Genomic DNA, 23207 nt, shown 5'->3' with positions numbered 1-23207 from the left:
ACCATAGAAAAGATACAGCACAGAAGGGGGCCATTCAGCCCATCGTGTCCGCGCCGGCTCGAAGAACAACCAAGTGCCCATTCTAATCCCACCTTCCAGCACCCGGTCCGTAGCCCTGCAGCTTACAGCACTTTAGGTGCAGGTCCGGGTACTTTTTAAAAGAGTTAAGGGTCCCTGCCTCTACCACCAATTCGGGCAGCGAATTCCATACACCCACCACCCTCTGGGTAAAAAAGTTTTTCCTCATGTCCCCTCTAATCCTTCCGCCAATCAGCTTAAATCTATGTCCTCTAGTTCTTGAACTCTCCGCTAGGGGAAACAGGTACTTCCTGTCTACTCTATCTAGGCCCCTAATAATTTTGTACACCTCAATCAAGTCTCCCCTCAGCCTCCTCCGCTCCAAGGAAAACAACCCCAGCCTATCCAATCTCTCCTCGTAGCTGCAATTTTCAAGCCCTGGCAACATTCTTGTAAATCTTCTCTGCACTCTTTCCAGAGCAATTACGTCCTTCCTGTAATGTGGTGACCAGAACTGCGCACAATACTCCAGCTGTGGCCTTACCAGTGTTTTATACAGTTCCATCATTACATCCCTGCTTCTCTATTCTCTACCTCGGTTAATAACGGAGAGCATTCCGTATGCTATCTTCACAACCTTATGCACCTGTACTGCCATCTTCAGGGACCTGTGCACATGCACTCCAAGGTCTCTCACTTCCTCTACCCCTCTTAGTATATTCCCGTTTACTGCGTATTCCCTTTTACTGTTTGCCCTCTCTAAGTGCATTACCTCACACTTTTCCGGGTTGAACTCCGTTTGCTACTTTTCCGTCCACTCCACCAACCCATTGATATCTTCTTGGAGTCTCCAGCTATCCTCTTCACCATCAACTACACGGCCAATTTTTGTGTCGTCTGCAAATTTGCTAATCATGCCCCCTACATTCAAGTCCAAATCATTAATATATACCACAAACAGCAAGGGACCCAACACTGAGCCCTGCGGCATGCCACTGGAAATGGATTTCCATTTGCAAAGCTTCTCTTGCTATTGAACAGAACATTGATATTGCACACTGGTTCCATCTGAGCAAGCAGCAGGGTATGTCTTGCTGATTTGGAGTTGAATAAAGTTCAACCTAATCCAGGGCTAGCTGTTAGACAGGCTGACAACAGTTGTGAAATCATGGGTGGAACTGGGTGTCAGCATTATACCTGTGAAAACTGATCTCCTGTTCATCGTATTTGCACAGAGACAGCATGTAAATAAGGAATAAGTGGGGCAAAGGATGAGTCATAGAGCATGCTGGAGGTGACCGCAGACACTGGAGGAGAAGTTGTAAAAGATTCACTGATTCTATTGTGAAAGATAGGAAGTGAACCAGGAGAGGACAGTGCCTCAGAGATGAACCATGGAGGAGAGGCAGTAGAGGAGGATGGAATGGTAGACTTCAATGCATGCCACAGAGGGTGGGGAGGAAATAGAATGCCATAGTTGCAGTACCATCAATGCACAGAGTATAATAAAAAAAAAATTGATTTAAATAGAAAATCATGACTTGATAGGAGTAACTGAAACCTGACTGCAGCTGGGGCAGGATTGGCAATTAAAGATACCCACGTATAATAATTTCAGGAGAGGTGTCTTAAAAGGGGAAGAGGGTAACAGTACTGAAGACAATATTATAAGAACTAGGGTGTAAGGATTTAAATATATGTGGTCTAAACAGAATCTCTTTTGAATTGAGCTGAGGAATAGCATGGGATCAGACACGTTAGTGGGAGTATCTGCTAGACCAGTGAAAAATTGAGATCGATAAGATGGGATGAAATTTCTAAGCACTTAGATGAGAGGAAAGAAGGAACTTGCATTTATATAGTGCCTTTCACGATCTCATGACGTCCCAAAACGCTTTACATCCAATTAAGTACTTTTGAAGTGCAGTCACTGTTGTAATGTAGGAAAGGCAGCAGCCAATTTGCCCACAAAAAGGTCCCACTGTGCTGACACCTCGAGCTAATCTCCTGATCTACATTGGCCTCACTCTGGGTTGTGAGTTTTGACATCCCCACTTGCATCGTCATCATGTGTCCTCTTTCCACATGTTTTCCTTTTGGTTTGTTGTGGTGGTCCTTTTTATTTTGAGTTGGGATCCCTGTATTGGCCACAGCAATTGATAGAAATTTTGGTCGTTATTTCTAAGTTTGTCCTCTATGGCTTGAGGCCTAATGAGATCTAAGATGATGTCAGAATGTTGGTATGTCAACCCAATGTTTATCATTGTTGCATGTTCTATAAGGACTGCTGCTCTGCTTCCATGGTTTTATTGGTGGTTGTGTCATGTGGTGTAGCTGAACCACAGGGACCAGGAAGGTCATGGGATTGAATCATCTGATTTGAATTGGGGAGCAGTGGAAGCATTGAAATTGGCCTTAAGTGTCCTAAGTTAAGAAAAGGAAAAATCAATCAGCACCTGATTGCTATCAATTAACTACTGGCTAGTGAATCTGTGTGGATGTTAGGTGAGAACAGAAGCATCATTGGCTGTAATTAGATTTGCTGGCAAGGCTCAAATGAAGATTGGCCAAATGGGTGCGGTGCTGCAGATGCCTGTGGAACATTCTATAGCATGTTGGTGTTTTCAGGAGAGGGTGGATATATTTCCGTTTTCACCTCCTTGCTTGTCAAGGCGTTGACTCCTCATTGGGGTATTGTTCCACGGGGTGGCCCTTCACTCAATTATTCTAATGTGAGCCTTGATGGTCAGTGTTCACCTGCAGGGATGCATCGGAACTGAGTCCAGTCCTGTCCTCGTACCATGTCTACGCACGTACAGTTACAGCAGAGATTGCGAGATGATGATCAGGAGTGGAGACCCCATCTAATTTTCCCTTCCCTAACTAAGAGGTGTGGATTTGAAATAATCTTACCGCTAAGCTTCCAGTGCTCAGCCACAAGGGAAACTACTGTAAAATGGAATATGGAGGAGATGGCAGGTCAAACTGCTGGACCTTTTGCAACGAATTTGCCAACAGAGTGGGATAGCTGCAATGACTTTCTCAGACCTGAACACATTCTTTCAACCTGAGCTAACCATTGCTTTTGTTGAGATCAACTATCTCAGCACAGCGGTTGCACTGGGCAGGGTGTGGAGCTTGCGTTGCGGTTGTACTGGGCAGGGTGTGGAGCTTGCGTTGCGGTTGTACTGGGCAGGGTGTGGAGCTTGCGTTGCGGTTGTACTGGGCAAGGTGTGGAGCTTGCGCTGTGGTTGTTCTGGGCAAGGTATGGGATTGCACCCTTTACCAACTCTTGTATTCAATTCAGGATTGGACTTGAGTTACCTAGCCCCTTTAAAGCTGTCATGCTTTGATCTGAAAATGGCAATCAAACTGCGCCCTTTTAAGGGTCAGTGTAGAATCGAGCTGCTGTACCTGTGACCGGTCGTTATTTTAATTATAGAAGTAGTATGGAAAATCACCTTTCCAGCAAAAGGACCTGGACTCCAAACATTGGAATCTGCAGGAAAGCATCCTTCTCCCAGGACATTATAGATGCAAATTCCTTGTCACTAAATTTGCCAGTGGTCAGGGATCTAAGTCGAGTTTGTGGGTTAAGCCTTTATGGCAGTGTATGAGATTTGCATTTTTACAAGTGACTTGCATTATTGCGTAATCATATGTGGCCCACTCGCTGGTATTGATGTGTATCTGACCGTCCACTACAGAAGGTTGGACATCTCTACTTGAATGCATTCAAAATCTTATTTACTATTTCCAAATCATGTTTTATGCTCCAATGAGCTGCTATTGCTGATCCTTCAGCTGGGTGAGGAACAAAATGGCTCTTAGCAAACACAGAACAGTTAAAATATTGTTGAGAATGTTCCATACCCCATTGTAATTTAGGACCAGTCTGGTAATGATGGTGTGTTGGGCTTAGTCACAGATCAAGTCTATTGCTGGTAGGGAAAACTGCACTTGCCTTACACACTTCAAGGGTTATTGGGATGTGGACGCTCTCATTCTAATTTGACTGACTAGAATGGTATGAAACGCAATCTTTATCATTCTTGCCTGATTGGTTATAGAGTAGCAGAGGTTAGAGAGCAGATTCCTGGCTGAGCACCCGATTGGAAATGATGTATAGTGCAAGTGAGATGTAGAAAGGTCAAAAGTTTCCATTGTTGTGGGATCAATAATCTTTTCTCCAAAATATTTCTGACATCTAACCAAAGTTTGTCGCACAAGATTAAGATAAAATCTTATCTTTAAAATGATAAAGGGATTTGATGGATATAAAAAAAAGTTCCCTATCTATGATCTGTTACTGAAGACCAAGAGCTAAAGAAAGTATGGCCTCTACAGGTTCTCTGTCTTGCGTAGATTCCAAGTGCAGTGATCAAGAACAGCTATTTCTAATTCAGTGCAGCAATTGGGATTCTCTGGTAAAAGAATCGGTTGGTGGCACTATAAAGAACCACTTTTGGTGGGAACGTTTGAACTTGTCAAGATAGCTTGGTGGCTTGTACAAAATCTATAGTACCCCTCTGCATTATGGGGACAGGTTGCATAAACTTGGGTTTTATTTTCTCAAGTTTAGACAGTTGAGGCGTGATCTTATCAAGGTGTTTAAAATTATAAAATGGATTTGATCGGGTACATACACAGAAACTATTTCCTTTGGTGAGGGAACCAAGAAAAAGGGGGCACAATCCTAAAATTAGAGCTCAGCCATTTAGGAGTGAAATCAGGAAGCATTTTTTCACAAAGTAGTTGAAATCTGGACCTTGCTCCCCAAAAGGCTGTGGATGCTGGGTCAATTGAAACGTTCAAGACTGAAATCGATAGATTTTTGTTGGGTAAGGGTAGCAAGGGATAATGGAGCATAGGCAGGTAAATGAAGTTGAGGTACAGACCAGTCATGATCTGATTGAATGGCAGAACAGGCATGAGGGGCTGATTGGCCTACACCTGTTTCTATACTCCCACAAGTACATCTAAATTCCAGTTAGGTTCATTGTAGAATCATAGAATGATACGATGTGGAGATGCCGGTGATGGACTGGGGTTGACAATTGTAAACAATTTTACAACACCACGTTATAGTCCAACAATTTTATTTGAAAATCACAAGCTTTCGGAGGCTTCCTCCTTCCTCAGATGAATGTCAAGAAATCCTCGAACCTTTCGCATTTATAAATCACAGAACAATACCTGGTGATTACAGATAATCTTTCCAACTGCCCGTTGCCAAGGCAATCAAAGTGTTCAGACAGAGAGGTGTTAACTACAGGACCACCGAATATACAAATAACCAAAAAAAAAGAGAGGCAGAAACATCCGGAAGGAAGAGAAAGACAGCAAATGACCCGTTATATTAAAAACAGATAACTTTTGTTCGCTGGTGGGGTTACGTGTAGCGTGACATGAACCCAAGATCCCGGTTGAGGCCGTCCTCATGGGTGCGGAACTTGGCTATCAATTTCTGCTCGACGATTTTGCGTTGTCTCGAAGGCCGCCTTGGAGTACGCTTACCCGAAGGTCGGTGGCTGAATGTCCTTGACTGCTGAAGTGTTCCCCGACTGGGAGGGAACCCTCCTGTCTGGCGATTGTTGCGCGGAGTCCGTTCATCCGTTGTCGCAGTGTCTGCATGGTCTCGCCAATGTACCACGCTCTGGGGCATCCTTTCCTGCAACGTATGAGGTAGAAAACGTTGGTCGAGTCACAGGAGTATGAACCATGTACCTGGTGGGTGGTGTCCTCTCGTGTGATGGTGGTATCTGTGTTGATGATCTGGCATGTCTTGCAGAGGTTACCGTGGCAGGGTTGTGTGGTGTCGTGGACGCTGTTCTCCTGAAAGCTGGGTAATTTGCTGCGAACGATGGTCTGTTTGAGGTTGGGTGGCTGTTTAAAGGCGAGTAGTGGAGGTGTGGGGATGGCCATAGCGAGGTGTTCGTCATCATTGATATGTTGAAGGCTGCGGAGAACATGGCGTAGTTTCTCCGCTCCGGTGAAGTACTGGACGACGAAGGGTACTCTGTTGGTTGCGTCCCGTGTTAGTCTTCTGAGGAGGTCTATGCGATTTTTCTCTGTGGCCCGTCTGAACTGTCGATCGATGAGTCGAGCGTCATATCCCGTTCTTACTAGGGCGTCTTTCAGCGTCTGTAGGTGTCCATCGCACAACAATCGCCAGACAGGAGGGTTCCCTCCCAGTCGGAGAACACTTCAGCAGTCAAGGACATTCAGCCATCGACCTTCGGGTAAGCGTACTCCAAGGCGGCCTTCGAGACAACGCAAAATCGTCGAGCAGAAATTGATAGCCAAGTTCCGCACCCATGAGGACGGCCTCAACCGGGATCTTGGGTTCATGTCACGCTACACGTAATCCCACCAGCGAACAAAAGTTATCTGTTTTTAATATAACGGGTCATTTGCTGTCTTTCTCTTCCTTCCGGATGTTTCTATGTTTGTGCCTCTCTCTGTTTTTTTTTGGTTGTTTGTATATTCGGTGGTCCTGTAGTTCACACCTCTCTGTCTGAACACTTTGATTGCCTTGGCAACGGGCAGTTGGAAAGATTATCTGTAATCACCAGGTATTGTTCTGTGATTTATAAATGCGAAAGGTTCGAGGATTTCTTGACATTCACCTGAGGAAGGAGGAAGCCTCCGAAAGCTTGTGATTTTCAAATAAAATTGTTGGACTATAACTTGGTGTTGTAAAATTGTTTACATAGAATGATACAGCACAGAAGGCAGCCATTTGGCCCACCTGACCTGTGCTGTCTCTTTGAATGAATTATCCATTTAATCCCATTCCCCTGCCCTTTCCCCCATAGCCCTACAAATTTTTCTCGAAGTATTTCTCCAATTCCCTTTTGAAAGTTATTATTGACTCTGCTTCCACCACCCTTTCAGCAGGGTGTTCCAGATCATAACTCGTTGTGCTTAAAAATAAAAAATATTTCCCCTCATCTTGCCTCTGGTTCTTTTGCCAATTAGCTTAATTCTGTGTCCTCTGGTTACCAACCCACCCTCCACTGGAAACAGTTTCTCCTTATTTGCTCTATCAAAACTGTTCATGATTTTGAGCACTCCTATTAAATCTCCCCTTAACCTTCTCTGCTCTAAGGAGATCAACCCCAGCTTCTCCAGTCTCTCCACATCACTGAAGTCCTGTGTCTGGCATCCCTGGTACCATTCTAGTAAATCTCTGCACCTTCTCTAAGGCCTTGACACCCTTCCTAAAGTATGGTGCTCAGAATTGGACAAAGTACTACAGCTGGGGCCTAACCAGTCATTTATAAAGGTTTAGCATAACTTCCTTGCTTTTGTACTCTATGCCTCTGTTTATAAAGCTAAGGATTCCATATTGTTTTCTGACTGCCTTCTCAACTTATCCTACCACCCTCAAAGATTTGTGTATGCGCACCCCCAGGTCTCTTTGTTCCTGCAACCCCTTATAAAATTGTACCATTTAGTTTATATTGCCTCTCCTCATTCTTCCTACCGAAATACATCACTTCACACTTCTCTGCGTTAAATTGCATCTACCACACGTCTGCCCATTTCACCAGTCTGTCTATGTCCTCCTGAAGTCTGCTACTATCCTCCTCACTGTATACTACATTTGAGTTTTGTGCCATCTGCATACTTTGAAATTATGCCCTGTATACCCAAGTCCAGGTAATTAATACAAAAAAAAACACTCGTCCTAATATCGACCCCTGGGGGACACCTCTGTATGCTTCTCTCCAGTCTGTAAAACAACCGTTCACCACTACTCTCTGCGTTTTGCCTCTTAGCCAATTTTGTATCCACGCTGCCACTGCCTCTTTAATCCCATGGGCTTCAATTTTGCTAACAAATCTGTTATGTGGTACTTTATCAAACATCTTTTGAAAGACCATATACACGTCAACCGCATTGCCCTCATCAACCCTCTCCATTACTTCCTTTCCTCCTTGTGGGAATATGTCTAGTCTGTACCGGAGCTATCTCCTCTTTGAAGGTCTCCCATTGCTCACTTACTGTTTTACCTCCCAATCTTTGATTCCAATCCACTTGGGCCAGATCCCCTTTCAACTCACTGAAATTAGCCCTTTTCCAGTTGAGTATTTTCACGTTTGATCCTTGTCCTCATCCATAGCTACACTAAACCTAATGGTATTGTGATCAATGTTTCACAACTGCTTCCTCACTGAAACATGCTCCTCCTGCCCCACATCATTGCCCAGAACCAGATCCAGCACTGCTTCCTTCTTCGTTGGACTGGAAGCATATTGATCAAGAAAGTTCTCTTCTACACATTTCAGGAATTCCTCCCCCTCCGCCCTTGACAATGTTATTTTCCCAGTCTATGTTATGGTAGTTGAAGTCCCCCATTATCACTACTCTATAGTTCTTGCATCTTTCTGAAATTTACCTGCAACTTTGCTCACTCTATCTCCTTCCCACTATTGGGTGGCCTAAAATATGCACCCAGCATTGTACATCATGAGAACCGTTGTAGAATATTGAACAGTGAACGTACCAGCTCCTCCTGATTGCTCAGTGAGTATATCCACTGAGCCATACCATCCAGGAAAGTCCCATACTCAATATCTGGTAAATGTCGCTATGTTGAGTTAGTTGATCTCGGCTGTGCTGCAGTAAAGGTACTACAATTGGCTGCAGCGTCCTTGGATTAGGGTGGGGTGAATCATCTGGGATTTCTAACCTCGAATGCGATATAACAACAACAACTCGAAATGTAAGTGAGAACAGAACCAGGCTGAGCTATGATGCAGCTGCAGTTGAATAGCCTGCCCACATTCATTATCCAAGCTTGTCCATAAATAATTATCACTTGGGCCAGGTACAGACTCTTGGCAAGGAGCCAATGATTTCAGATGGGGTAGGGAGCAAGCTAATGATGAGAAACAAGCAAGGAAACTTGTACTCACTGCATTGCTGCTGCTATGTTTGCTCTAAAGCATTTCCTGATTTTAATTGATCTAAATAGTCACCCAGATTCTTGAAGAAAGCAAGGATAATTCTGATCATGGTATGGGGAGCACTACTAGTAATTCTACATCTGGTGTGTTTTTTTAAGAGCCTGTCTTGGTTTCATCACGCCAAAGCTGCTGATGCTTTAAGACCTTGGGAAAGGACTGACAGTACGTTTATGTGAAATGAAAATCTTTTACGGGGACATGCCATCCCCAGTGGCGACTTCTGTTAAATTGCCAGGTTTATTGACCATATGTGGCAGATAACGTAATTTGAGTAGTGCCCCTTTATTATTTGAATTGAAAGTTATGGAAGAAGTAACGTCACTAGCATTTATTGTGATTCTGTCTTCATTCAGTACAAAAATGTGGTCAGTTCTGTAATTTTCTGATTTAATGGCTTCCCAGTTTGATGTGTGCAGTGTTCCATTTCTCCAATTTATTTTTTTCAGCATGGAGAAGAAACTTTTAATCGTGCCAAACTTCTCAACGTAGGTTTCGTGGAAGCTTTGAAAGAATATGACTACAACTGCTTTGTGTTCAGTGATGTTGATTTGATTCCTATGGATGATCGCAATATCTACAAGTGTTACAGCCAGCCAAGGCATCTGGCTGTGTCAATGGATAAATTTGGTTTCCGGTAAGACTAAGCATGTGCAATTTTATTTTTAAATGGGTAGACTATGAACAGAATTGGTATTGGTATACATTTCTTTCCTTTCTTATCAATTAACCCAAAGGACCTTAGTTTCTACCCATACAAATTTGAGAGTAATTGCTAGGTCAAAGTGCCTTCCTTTGTTGAATGACTTTTTAAGTATGGAGTCTGCTCTAAACTTAGCACAAGGGTTCAATAAAACCAGTGTATCTGCTGGAAGCTCAGAGCTCATTTGGTCTTTGTGAACAGAGACCTTGGAGGCTCAGCTTGACATGGAGGTACTCCTCTACTCCCATAGCGAATAGCATGTGAATAAGGAGCATGCATCATTCATGTGATCTGGTTGCTTAAAGATCCGTGTGATCCATATTTCTGTTATAACCTGGCACAGAGAGGAAGGAGGTATTGGGCATGGAGATGGATGTGGCATGGCATGCCATGCCATGCAGGCTCCTTCAGCATTGGTCACAAGCTGACCCCTCCTGGTTCACCCTCCTGGCCAACATTGACATCTGTGAAGTTACTAGAACATCCACCACTCCATCACTGCAGCTCCTTGCATCAGCCAAAATAGGCGCCCTGGCTTCAGAAAGGTATTGTTTGAGATCTACCTGAGACCCAGTCTTCCATGGCATGGCTAAGAAAAACCCATGAAAGCCCAGCATTCTTCCTAAGGTGTCGGTTGATAAGTGTGAGGAATGTCTTCATGGACTTGTTTAATACAGTGTCTTCAGCCATGTAAAATAAAATGACTTTTTTTGTTTGAAAATACCTGCTTCCTTAAAGTCCATATACAGTACATCCACTGCATTTCCTCCATCTACCATGCCTCAAAGGTTTCTGAGGTTTGTCTAGCACAATCATACCTTTTAAAATCTGTGCTGGCTACTTTTTTGTTTCTTTTTCTTTAGCTATGTGGTACTTTCATCCTTAATTAAAGATGCTAAATTTTCCTTATCACAATTGCTAAGCTAATTGATTTGTAATTACCCAGATTATCTGTGTTTGTTTTTAAAAATATATAGGAACAGTAGAAGTTGGGAACTTAGGAACAGGAGTAGGTCATTCAGCCACTCAAGCCTGTTCTGCCATTCAATCAGATCATGGCTGATCTGTACCTCAACTCCATTTACCCAACTTGGATCATATCCCTTGATGCCATTGCCCAAACAAATCGATCTATCTTCATCTTGAAAATTTCTATTGACCTAGCGTCCACAGCCTTTTGGGGGAAGAGTTTTCCAGATTTCCACTCTGGTATGCATGAAGAAGTGCTTCCAGATTTCACTCTTGAATGACCTAGCTCTACTCCCTCAGGATTGCCCCACCAGAGAAAATAGTTTCTCTTTACCCCATCGAATACCTTTATCATTTTAAATACCTCAATTATATAACCCCTTGACCTTCTAAACTGAAGGGGATATAAACCAAGTTTATGCAACCTGTCTTCATAATTTAACCCTTTAAGCCCTGGAATTATTCTGGTGAACCCCATCCAAGACCAGCATATCCTTCCTGAGGTTTGGTGCCCAAACCTAAATGCAGAACTCCAGGTTGGGTCTGACCAAGGCTCTGCACACAGAACCATCACTCCCTCCCCTTTTGTATTCCAGTCCCCTTAAGATAAAGGCCAACATTGTATTAACCTTTTTGTTTACTTTTTGTACCTGTACCTAGTTTTTAGTTAATTGTGTACTTGGGTACCCAAATCCCATGGCCCCTCCACAGTTCCTGGTCTCTCATCATTAAGAAAATATTCCAATTTGTCTTTCTCTGATCCAAAGTGGATGTCCTCACACTTTCCCACATTGAAGTCCGTCTGCCACAGTTTTTCCCACTCACTTAATCTGTCTGTGTCCTTTTGTAACTTCCTGCAACTTACTGTGCCTCCTAATTCAGTGTCATCTGCAAACATGGATATATAACTCTATTCCTTCTTCCAAGCTATTGATACGTATGGTGAAAAGCTGAGGCCCAAGTACAGATCCCTGGGGAACACCACTTGTCACATCCTGACAATCAGAGTATATTCCCTTTATCTTTACACTGTCTTGTACCTACCAACCAAAAAATTCAGTGAGATTAGTCAGACATGAACTGTCCTTCACAAATCACATTCAAAATGGGTGCTACATTGGTCAATCTCCAGTCCTCTGGCACACATCCATTTCAAGCCCCCCTGCAATTTCCTCCCTTAACTCCCTCAGGATCCTAGGATATATATTTTGTTGGGTCCTTGTGCTTAATCTTCCTTTAGCTTCATTGACTTATTCAAAATGTTCCTTTTATCCATCATGTGCTCATCTAGCTCTCAACCACTTCAGGATTCGCCTCCTCTCTGATATCCTTCTCTTCAGTGAAGGCTGATGCAAAGTACTTGCTAAATGTTTTGCCCTGATTAAATGGAAGAAAAAATTGTAGAATATAAGTAGATCAGCAACAGTAAATATTTAAACATGGAAAGGGTTCAAATGCAGTACATTCCACAAAGGTTGGGATTCTATGGATGAATAGGGAAATTAGGAAGAGTAGGAGTGAATATGAGAGAAAATGAGCAAAATGGACAACTAAAAGACATGCTAATAGTAAGAGGACAGTAGGTGAGGGCTGTTCCAAGATGAAGGGGGTAATTATACTAGAGCATGAGGGAATCGCAGAGATAATAAATAAATAAATACATTGGCCTAGAAATTGGATCGCACCTGATTCAGGTAGCATATGCTGCTTGTGCCTGATGAGGCTGGCAATAGGAACACAGCCATCAAATTTCTAGGCCTTTGCCTCAGTTTTCAGAGGAGGTGGATTTTGGAATTGTAGAATTCTCAGAGGTGGGTGTGGAACAGTTTAGTGGAGGTTACTAGTCAAAGTGAAATGGGACTAAAGTTACTCAAATTTAAGGTAAATCACAGGAACTGACTGAGGATCCTGAGGCAAACATGGGCAGAAAGAGGATGAGAGTATAACTTTCCAAAATGCTGTGACAAAGAAAATGTTCCAGAGGACTGGAGGCTACCAAACATGATGCCCCCATTTCAGAAAAGGAGACCAGGATAGTCCAGGAAATTATAAACTAGTTAGTCTACATGCAGTTATTGGTAAACTTACTAGGGCCCATTATATAGAATTAAGTTACTAAGCACTTAAGAGGAAACAGAAATTAGTCAGAGCCAGCACGGATTTCTAAAAGGTGACCAATCTTATAGAATTCTTTGAAAAAATAACGGTAGATAAACAAAATGAAGTGGGTGTGGTTCATAAGAACGGTCAAAAAGCACTTGATAAGGTATCAAACAAGACTTGAGGCAAAAATAATGGCTCATGAAATTAAGGAGATGTGACAACAGGATAGAGATGGTAGGAGAGCAGACGGCAAAGGGTGGGGATAAAAGGAAGTTCCTTAGACTACCTAGAATTGGTGGGTGGTGTTAAGGGTCTGTGGGGCCACTCTTGCTACATATAAACATCAATGATCTGGATTTAAGAATTGAGGGAACAATATTGAAATTTGAAGATCAAACTGGTCAAATGGTATAGTGCTTTGTGGACCTAGATTATTAGGACATGGTAAGGCTAACAGAGTGGGTAGATCGGTGGCAGATGCAGTTCAGTGTCGAAGTGTGAAGTACTGTGTTTTGTAAGTAAGGAAAGGATGGGCAGTATGACCTTGATGCACAGATACACAGATCATTAAACATCTCAGTGCAAGTAGATTAGGCCATAAAAGGCAAACTGAATCCTGGGAATTGTGTATGGCGATGCAGAATACAAAAGCAGAGTTGATAAATTCGTATAAGACCCTAGACTGCAGTTGCATTACTATTGTTTTGTGCCAATCCAACCAGGATTCAGGCTTTCTCTAGATAACCCAAAGATGGTTAGGCAAGAAACCAATTTAGCGAGGTAGTATGGAAATTACTCATCAGAACTATAGAAGAGCTTAAGTCAGGCCAGTTACAGTCTGGGTGTTGCTACCATTACTATGTAGAGCACAAAACTGTTGGAAGATTTCAGCCATCCCCGGATTGCAAGTGGTCTGAATTCATAGATTCGGAAAGAGAAGTCAGATTGCTATCCTATTAGAATCATAGAAAGATTACAGCACGGAAGGAGGCCTTTCGGCCCATCGAGTCTGCTCCGGCTCTATGCAAGAGCAATCCAGCTAGTCTCACTCCCCCGCCCTATCCCCGTAGCCCTGCATATTTTTTCCTTTCAAGTACTTATCCCGTTCCCTTTTGAAGGCCTTGATTGAATCTGCCTCCACCACCCCCTTGGGCAGTGCATTCCAGATCCTAACCACTCTATTGCAGATCATAAAAGCATATAACTAGGAGACTGGCTAGCTATAGTTGAAATGACTAGCAGACTCCACTCCCTTCATCACTAACACCTTCTGTGTAGCTCCACAGAAGTGTGAGGCAATACATTTTAGGAGAAAAAGTAAGGGAAGGGTGTATACACTCAATGGAAAGATGCTGAAGATTTTAGTTGAACAGAGAAACCTAGGGCTTCAAATTGATAATTTTCTGCAAGTGTGAGTGCAGATCCATAAAAGTGGACAACAGCATTTTGTGTTTTATGAATAGGGGCATAGAGTACAAAAATAAAGAAATTATTATAAATTTTTACAAAATATTGGTTGGGCCTTGATTAAGAGTACTGTGTGTGCTTTTGGGTGCCCCATTATAGATAGAATATTAAAGCTGTAGAGGTAGGTGCAGGCAATGGGGAGAGAGTGGGACAGTGGGATTAACATAGAGTCAGCACAGATACTGGTCCAAATGGCCTCCTTTGCTGTGAACTTCTTTGGTTCACACCCAACACTACAGTGAGAGAATCTTCAAAGGTAACCTCGATCTACATGTAGATTAGGTGCTCCATTATGCAACTTCAACACTCTTGAGCATGTGGGAGGAAAGTGAACACCCCCCTGCCAGGATGGCACCCATTTCAGGGACACTTTAAAGAACTTGGACCTGTTGACAAGTGGCAAAATCCAAATCCAAGTGGACCTAACTCTTCTAACCCTACAGACCCTATTCAGAATTACTTCTTTACTCCACTATTGAGGCTCCCTGAATTCAGTGTATGAACCATACTCCTGTCTGATGATGCCCCAGTATTCTTCGAAATAGAGATACGCTCCCCCTCACTAAAACCTTGTCACTGAAAGTTCACCATTTCCCCACCCTTGGAGGTCCCCATCTGTCCTCTTTATCTGCATGAGAAACTGGCAAACTTTCTAACTAAAAGGTCCCCAGCAATTAACCTTTTGAGAAAGTATCAAATCAATACTCCAGGTGGCATCAATAATGTAAGGGGTCAGGGAAAAGAAGGTAGCCCTAGATCCAGGCTTTGTGGAGGATACTTGATAGACAATGTTGATTCTCCTTATAAGAACATAAGAAATAGGAGCAGGAGAAGGCCAAATGGCCCCTTGAGCCTGCTCTGCTATTCAGTAAGATCATTGTAAACAATTTTACAACACCAAGTTATAGTCCAACAATTTTATTTGAAATTCACAAGCTTTCGGAGGCTTCCTCCTTCCTCAGGTGAATGTTGTGGGAAAAAAAAACTTTTTTTTTCATTTTTCATTTTTTTTTCCACAACATTCACCTGAGGAAGGAGGAAGCCTCCGAAAGCTTGTGAATTTCAAATAAAATTGTTGGACTATAACTTGGTGTTGTAAAATTGTTTACAATTGTCAACCCCAGTCCATCACCGGCATCTCCACAGTAAGATCATGGCTGATCTTCGACCTCAACTTCACTTTCCCGCCCTTTCCCCGTATCCCTTGATTCGCTTAGTATCCAAAAATCCATCGATCTCAGTTTTGAATATATTCAATGACTGGAATTCTCTACCCCAGAGGGCTGTGGATGCTCAAAGATTCACAACCCTCTGAGTGAAGAAATTTTTCCTCATCTCAGTCCTAAATGGCCGACCCCTTATCCTGACATTGACATCCAAATCTTTTGATTCAGGTAATCAAGGTATAAAATAAATCACATAGAAATACAAGCCATGGCAGTAGGTACACAATGTCTGTCACCCAGTCATCATAGATGCTCTCTTCTTCAAATGGTCCCTATCATAGAATCATATTTATCCACTTTCCTTTTAAAAGCTGTTCTGTATTCTGCTTCCACCACTGTTTCTGGTAGGGCATTCCATGTTCTAACAACCCTCTGTATTTTTCATTTAAAAAAAAATTCTGCTAACCTCTCCCTTCATTCATTTGGTGGTGATCTCAAATCTATAGCTTCTAGTTATCGACTAACCAACCATTGGAAATATTTTTCCCTGATTTTACACCATCAAAACGCCTAATTTAGAACATGATTCTATGGGCCTGTACCTGTTCTAAATGCTTCCTGTCACTGAATTGCATAAACCAATGACTAGATTTATCTAGAAAGGTAAGAAATCCAGAATCGGAGACTGAAATTACTCTCAGAAGGTGGAAGAGTTGCCCCTCCAATATGTCTTAGTTGGTATTATTACTGGACAACACAACAACTTGGTTTTATGTAGCATTTTAATGTAAAGAAAATGTCCTAAGGCACCTCACCAATGGGTGTAATGAAAGAGATGCCAAGCCAGAAAAGAGTTTAGGATGTCTGACCAAAGAAATTGATTTTTCAGAGATTTTTTAGAAGGTGGGGATAGGCATGGAGCAGTTTAGGTTGTGAGTTCCAGAGAGTGGAACGGAAGTGACTGAAGGTTCTGTCAAAAAATGGTGGGCAAAGTGAAGGAGGATGCTCAGAGGCCAGAGTCAGAGGACCGGAATTTTCGGGAAGGGATATTGGGTGGGAGGACATTGCAGAGGTAAGGTGGGGCAAGGCTGTGGAGAGATTTGTAGAAGAAAGTATTGTAAATTTGAAGTGTTGGACAGAGAGTCAATGTTGGTCAGCAAGGATGGGGATGATGAGCAAGCAGCACTTTGCAGGATAGTGTGGCTGAGTTTTGGATAAGTTGGAGTTTCTGCAGGGTGGAGGATGGGAGCCAGAAAGGAGACTGTTGGAATAGTCAAGTCTGGAGGTGCCACTTGGGTGTAGGAGTTTTTGGTGGAAGGGCTGAGGTGGAGGTGGAGGTTTTAGAGGGCTTGCTAATGGATAGGATGGAGGGTGTTGAACAGGGCACCAAGAATGTGAACCAACTGGTTCAGCCTGAATGTGGCTTGGGAGGGGGATAAAATCGGTAGCAAAAGATCGGAGTTTATGGTAGAGGCTAAAGATGATGGCTTCAGTCTTCCTATTGTTGAGGTGAAGGAAGTTGAGACTCATTCAAGATTTGATGTCAGACACACAGACTGAGCAAAAGAAGTAGTCAAGAGTGGTTGGTTCAGTCTTCCTGCCTCTCGTTTAAAATCCTCATTCTTTACCGCTCACCAACATTCCACCCCGAGTTTCTCACCGAGATATCCTTACTCCTTTCCTCCCTGAGCACTGCATTGAGTGACTACTCATCCTCTGTGATTTCAACCTCCATCTCAACTCAGCTTACCCTGTCTCCTCTGAGTTCTTCCTATCCTCCATTAACCTCTCCCTCCAAATAAACTCTCCTACCAACGTTCACAGCCACCATCTCGACCTTGCAATCTCACATGGCCTCTCTATTTCCATCGTCTCAATCACAAACAAGGCCATCTCTGATCACTTTCCTTGTATATCTCATCACTCACAACCCCCTTCCAACCCCATTTCTTTCTACATCGCCCCTGGAGAAAGCTCTTCTCCTCCCCCCCCCCCCCCCCACCCACCCCACCACCAAGTCAGTTACTACGGCACTTTCAAACTCCCAACTGCCTAGCCTTTGGCCCTCCGTTTGTCACAGTACTTTTGCAGCTGTCTATCTTAATCACTCCCTCACCTTTATCTTTGCTCTTGTTCCCAGTAAAATCATTACCGTCTCCCAACCTGATTGTTCCCTTTGGTACGGCCAACATCTTTGCTCCCTCAAGTCCAGGCACAGTCTGAGTGTATCTGGCGCACAATTGATTTAGTCATCCATTGCTACATCTGGTTGGACCACACCAAGCACAATTGGGCCCTGCTGTTCACTGCCAAAACTGCTTTCTACTGCAGAATTATCCTGGAGAACAAAGATAAACCCCAGCTTTTCTCCGCTATCAACCATCTCCTGAAAACCCCCTCCACTGCTCTGTCCACCCTCACCTCCAACAAGACTTTTGTCACTAAGATTGAGACTATCTGTTCAGCTCTCTGCCGCATATCCCTGCCCTAGTCATAAGCCTATATCTTTCTCTAGTTTCTCTCCTAGCTCCCCTTGTGCCCTCGCTGCACTCTTGTCCATAAGACCCACCTCCTGCTTTCTCGACCCTATTTCCACTAAACTGCTAACCACCCAACTGCTAGCTGATATTGTAAACAGTTCCCTCTCCTCAGTTGCTGTCCCCCTCCCTTTCAAAACTGCTGTGGTCACCCTCTCATCAAAAAACTCACTCTTGACCCCTCTGTCCTTGCCCCATCTCCAACCTCCCTTTCCTCTCCAGTCCTTGAACACAATGTCACATCCCAAATCTGAGCCTATCTTACCTGCAACTCCATGCTTGAATTCCTCCAGCAATGGCTTTTCTTTCCATCCTCACACCTCCTCCTGACCTACAACCCTTTAAGAAGACTGCATTCTTCCAACTCTGGCTTCTTGCACATCCCCCACTCCCATTAGCCCACAATTGGTGGCCATCACTTCAGCCATCTAGGTCCTAAGTTCTGGAATTCATTCCCAAAACCTCTCCACCTCGCTCCTTTAACACCCTCCTTAAAAACTACCTCTTTGACCAAGCTTTTAGTCACCCCTCCTAATAGCTCCTTCTTTGACTTCGTATCAATTTTTTTCTGATTGTGCTTCTGTGAAGCGCCTTGGGACGTTTTCCTACGTTAAACGCACTATATAAATGCAAGTTGTTGTTAAGAGCCAGAGCCTTGCTTCCTTTAATGTGAAAGCCTGCAGAGGAGCAGTACAAGAAAGAAAAGGCTTTGTCATCCTGTCTACAACCTAGGAAGAGGATTGTAAGGCCTGGCACGATAGGAGCAGCAAAGGGTTCTTGCAATTTAATGATGATGGAGCCATCAAATCCTTTTCTACCCTTCAAGCTGAATTCCAGCTCCATCATGATGACTCCTTTTGGTACTTAAAAACGAAGATAAATAGAGCACAACACATTGTCACATCCCAAATCTGTGCCTATCTTACCTGCAACTCCATGTTTGAATTCTTCCAGCAATGGCTTTTCTTTCCATCCCCATACCTCCTCCTGACCTACAGCCGTTTAAGAAGACTGCATTCTTCCAACTCCAACCTCTTGCACATCCCCCACTCCCATCACCCCATGATTGAAGTCATGTGTCTGGAGCACTGTTTTTGGGAGACCCTTTTTGACAAAGTAAAAGTGTGTAGAGTACTCTGGAGGGAGAGGGTTAGAAGCTCAGTAAGACATCAGTTTCTATAATTTAATACAACACTTGGAGATAAGTAAAAGAGCACTCTGAAGACTGTGATTTCTGGATAACCTTTAAAGTAGCTTGAGATTTTATAGCTTGAAGACCTGATTATATTTTTTTGAAAGTTCTGCAAGATAAATTGCAATTGTAAAATTCTTCGTTTCAGCTTACCGTACAACCAGTTCTTCGGAGGAATATCGTCCTTAAGTAGAGAGCAGCATGAAAAAATCAATGGATTCCCCAATGAATATTGGGGCTGGGGAGGGGAAGATGATGACATCTATAACAGGTGGGTATTAATTTAATAATGCTATGAACAAGCTAAAATTTAAGTTAACTCTTTTCTGAATTATCCAGCTTATAACTTCAGGCCTGCAGTGGCATATGCCCATTTAGAGGTTGCTTCCAACAGGTTTCCCTCCTGAAGCCACTTTTTGCAAGTATAACCTATACTAACCTTAGCTGGTCCATTCTCACCTCAGTATCACAATCTAGGCTGCAGGGAGTGCTGCACTGTAGGAGATATTGCCCTTTGGATGAACTATTAAACTGATTCACCGTTTGTTTGCCGGTTCCTGTGATTAAGTGGACATATTTGAAGAAGAGTAGTGAATTCTCCGCAAAATGACTGCCATGTTCACCTACTTAACAGCAGTCATTGCATTTCAAAATAATTCATTACTTTGAGAAATTTCAGAGGGATGTAACTATGTAAATGCAAATCCTGTCTTTCTTAAGTTCAGTTTGTCTCAAAATTATATCAATAAAATAGTGTCAACTGGTATATAGGCTGCACTTAATGGAAAAAAATGGTTTGAGTTGTGGATGTGGCCCTTAAAAGGGGCCTTAACTCTGACACCTCTGGCCTCTCCTGATATATTGCATTGGAACACCTATATAGAGAAGCTGAGACATGATGAGTGCAATTGGGGGTTTTGGTGACAAGACCACGAGCCAATTACTGATACTGGTAGATGTGTTACAGTACTGATAACAGGAATACCGATTATGAGTGGGGAGGAGATGTGTCAATAGTATAATGCAACTTTTAAACCAAAGTTGAAGCTTTTACACAATACAAAAGCAGTCGTGCTGTCTCTTGTGAATTTGGCCTACTTGAGAAAAATGTGCATCATTGGAGGAAAGAAAGGCAGGCTGGCTAGTACCTTTCCATGATGGAAAGCATTCTGAGGCAATAAACACACTGGAGGAGGGGGGGAGGAGTGGGGGGCAGCAATAAATCGAGCATAAAGTTTGTGTAAGAAGGTTTCCCTTGTACTGGAAAATCTTAGTCAACGTAGTTGTATTTTTTCCAAAATGTTGAGGGAAACTCTACAGATGTGATAAGTGATGTTCCCCAGGGATCAATACTGAGGCTTCAGCTTTTCACCATATATATTAACGGCTTGGATGAAGGAATAGAGAGCAGTATGTCCAAGTTTGCAGATGACACCAAGTTAGGAGGCACAGTAAGTTGTGCCGTTGGGAACAAGAAGTTACAAATGGACATAGACAGACCGAGCATAACAGATAGAGTTTAATGTGGGGAAGTGTGAGGTCATCTCTTTGGATCTAAGAAAGACAAATCAAAATATTTTCGTAATGAGCGACTAGGAACTGTGGAGGAGCAGAGGGATTTAGGTCCCATGTACACAAATCACTCACAGTTAGTGGACTGGTGCAAAAAGTAATCAAACGGGCTAATAGAATTATTGGCCTTTATCTCAAAGGTGTTGTAATACAAAAGTGAGGAAGTGATGCTTCATTTGTACAGAGCCTTGGTCAGACTCCAACTGGGCTAATAGAATTATTGGCCTTTATCTCAAAGGTGTTGTAATACAAAAGTGAGGAAGTGATGCTTCATTTGTACAGAGCCTTGGTCAGACTCCAACTGGAGCACTGCATTCAGTTTTGGACATCGAACCTCAGGAAAGATACATTGTCACGTTTGTTTCCACCACTGGTGGAATTAAGGTAATTCCTTATGGTCACTGACAGGATGTGGGAGGACACTACGCATCCAACCCTTTGTCTGGAATGTGTAATTTGATCCAGTCTGCTGCAGAGTAATTCAAGTTCTCTGTAATGTGTCATTTGATCCAGTCATTGTCAGGCAGGCTACAGAATTCAGACAAAGCACAGTGCTAACACTACTGATTTCAGAGAACTGATGACACTGCCGGGTTCGGAGAGGAAGGGGTGAGGCCATTGAGGGCTTTCAACATGAGGATGAGAATTTTAAAATCAAGGTGTTGGTGGACTGGGAGCCAATGTAGGTCAATGAGCACAGGGGTGATGGGTGAACGAGACTTGCTGCAAGTTAGGATACGTGCACCAGAGTTTTGGATGAGCGTGAGTATATTGAGGGTGGCAGATGTTAGGCCGGCCATGAGAGCATTGGAATAGTCTAGTCTGGAGGTAACAAAGGCATGGATGAGACTTTCAGCAGCGGATGGGCTGAGACGGGCAATAATGTAGAGTTGACAATTGTAAACAATTTTACAACACCAAGTTATAGTCCAGCAATTTTATTTTAAATTCACAAGCTTTCGGAGGCTTCCTCCTTCGTCAGGTGAACGATGTTCCACTATTGCCTATCCAGTCGTAGTCAGAGAATCTCCTGCAATGGTTTCTCTGGACTATAACTTGGTGTTGTAAAATTGTTTACAGTTGTCAACCCCAGTCCATCACCGGCATCTCCACATCATGAGTTGGAAGTAGGTGGTGTTTGTGATGGAGAGGCTATGGGGTCAGAAGCTCAGCTCATTCGGATGCCAAGGATGCGCTGTTTCGGCCTGAGACAGTGGCATGGGATCAGTAGCGAGGGAACGTAGTTTGTGGTGGGGACTGAATTGGATTTCCCAATGTTTAATTGGAGGAATTTGCAGTTCATGCAAGACTGGATACTGGGCAAGCTTTATGACGACAGAGGCAGTGGAGGGGTCGAGAGTGGTGGTGGTGGTGAGGTAGAGCTGGGTTTCATGTGGGTTTCAGTATACATGTGGAATCTGATGTCATGTCTCCGGATGATATCGCCAAGGGGCAGCATGTAGATGAGAAATAGAATGGGGCCAAGGATAGATCCATGGGGGACTCCCGAGGTAATTGAGCGTGGGCGCGAAGAGAAACCATTGCAGGAGATTCTCTGACTACAACTGGATAGGTAATAGTGGAACAAAAGGGCATTCCCACTTAGCTGGACAGGAGAGGAGAGGCATTGGAGAAGGATGGTGTGGTTAACCGTGAACACTTCTATCAAATCTCCCCTTAACCTTCTCTCTTTTAAGGAGAAGAACCCCAGTTTCTCCAGTCTCTCCACGTAACTGAAGTCCCTCATCCCTGGCACTATTCTAATAAATCTCTTATGCATCCTTTCGAAGGCCTTGACATCCTTCCTAAAGTGTGGTGCCCAGAATCGGACACAATACTCCAGCTGAGGCCTAACCAGTTTTTTATAAAGGTTTAGCATAACTTCCTTGCTTTTGTACTCCATGCCTCTGTTTATAAAGCTCAGGATCTCAAGTTTTTTTAACAGTCGTCTCAACTTGTCCTGCCACCATCACAGATTTGTATATGTGCACCCCCAGCTGCATTGTTCTTGCACCCCCTTTAAAATTGTACCATTTAGTTTATATTGCCTCTCCTCATTCTTCCTACCAAAATGCATCACATCACACTTCTCTACATTAAATTTCATCTGCCGTGTGCCTGCCCATTTCACCAGTCTGTCTGTGTCTTCCTGAAGCATGTTACTATCCTCCACATTGTTTACTACATTTCCGAGTTTCATGTCATCTGCAAACTTGGAAATTATAGCCTCTATACCCAAGTCCAGGTCATTAATATATATCAAAAAGTGCAGTGGTCCTAATACTGAACCCTGGGGAACACCACTGTATACTTTCCTCCAGTCTGAAAAACAACCGTTCACCACTATTTGCTTTCTGTCCTCTAACCAGTTTTGCATCCACACTGCTGCTGTCCCTATAATCCCATGGGCTTCAATTTTGCTAGCAAGTCTATTATTTGGCACTTTACCAAATGCCTTATGGATGTCCATATACACAACATCAACCGCACTACGCTCTCCGTTACTTC

At 43.2% G+C, this 23207-nt stretch overlaps 1 protein-coding gene across 2 annotated transcripts in view; it reads left to right on the top strand.

The window, feature by feature from the left end:
* Positions 1-23207, top strand: part of LOC137321153 (beta-1,4-galactosyltransferase 1-like) — a 100448-nt gene that overhangs the window by 20938 nt on the left and 56303 nt on the right. For both annotated transcript variants that reach the window (XM_067983401.1, XM_067983402.1), the window contains exons 3-4: positions 9440-9627; positions 19276-19398. In XM_067983401.1, coding sequence (XP_067839502.1) covers positions 9440-9627; positions 19276-19398 — 311 coding nt within the window. The remainder of the gene's footprint in view (positions 1-9439; positions 9628-19275; positions 19399-23207) is intronic.

The sequence above is a fragment of the Heptranchias perlo genome, chromosome 4 (genome assembly GCF_035084215.1).
Source record: "Heptranchias perlo isolate sHepPer1 chromosome 4, sHepPer1.hap1, whole genome shotgun sequence".
Classification (NCBI taxonomy): Eukaryota; Metazoa; Chordata; class Chondrichthyes; order Hexanchiformes; family Hexanchidae; genus Heptranchias; species Heptranchias perlo.
This window is presented reverse-complemented; position numbering and strand designations above follow the sequence as displayed.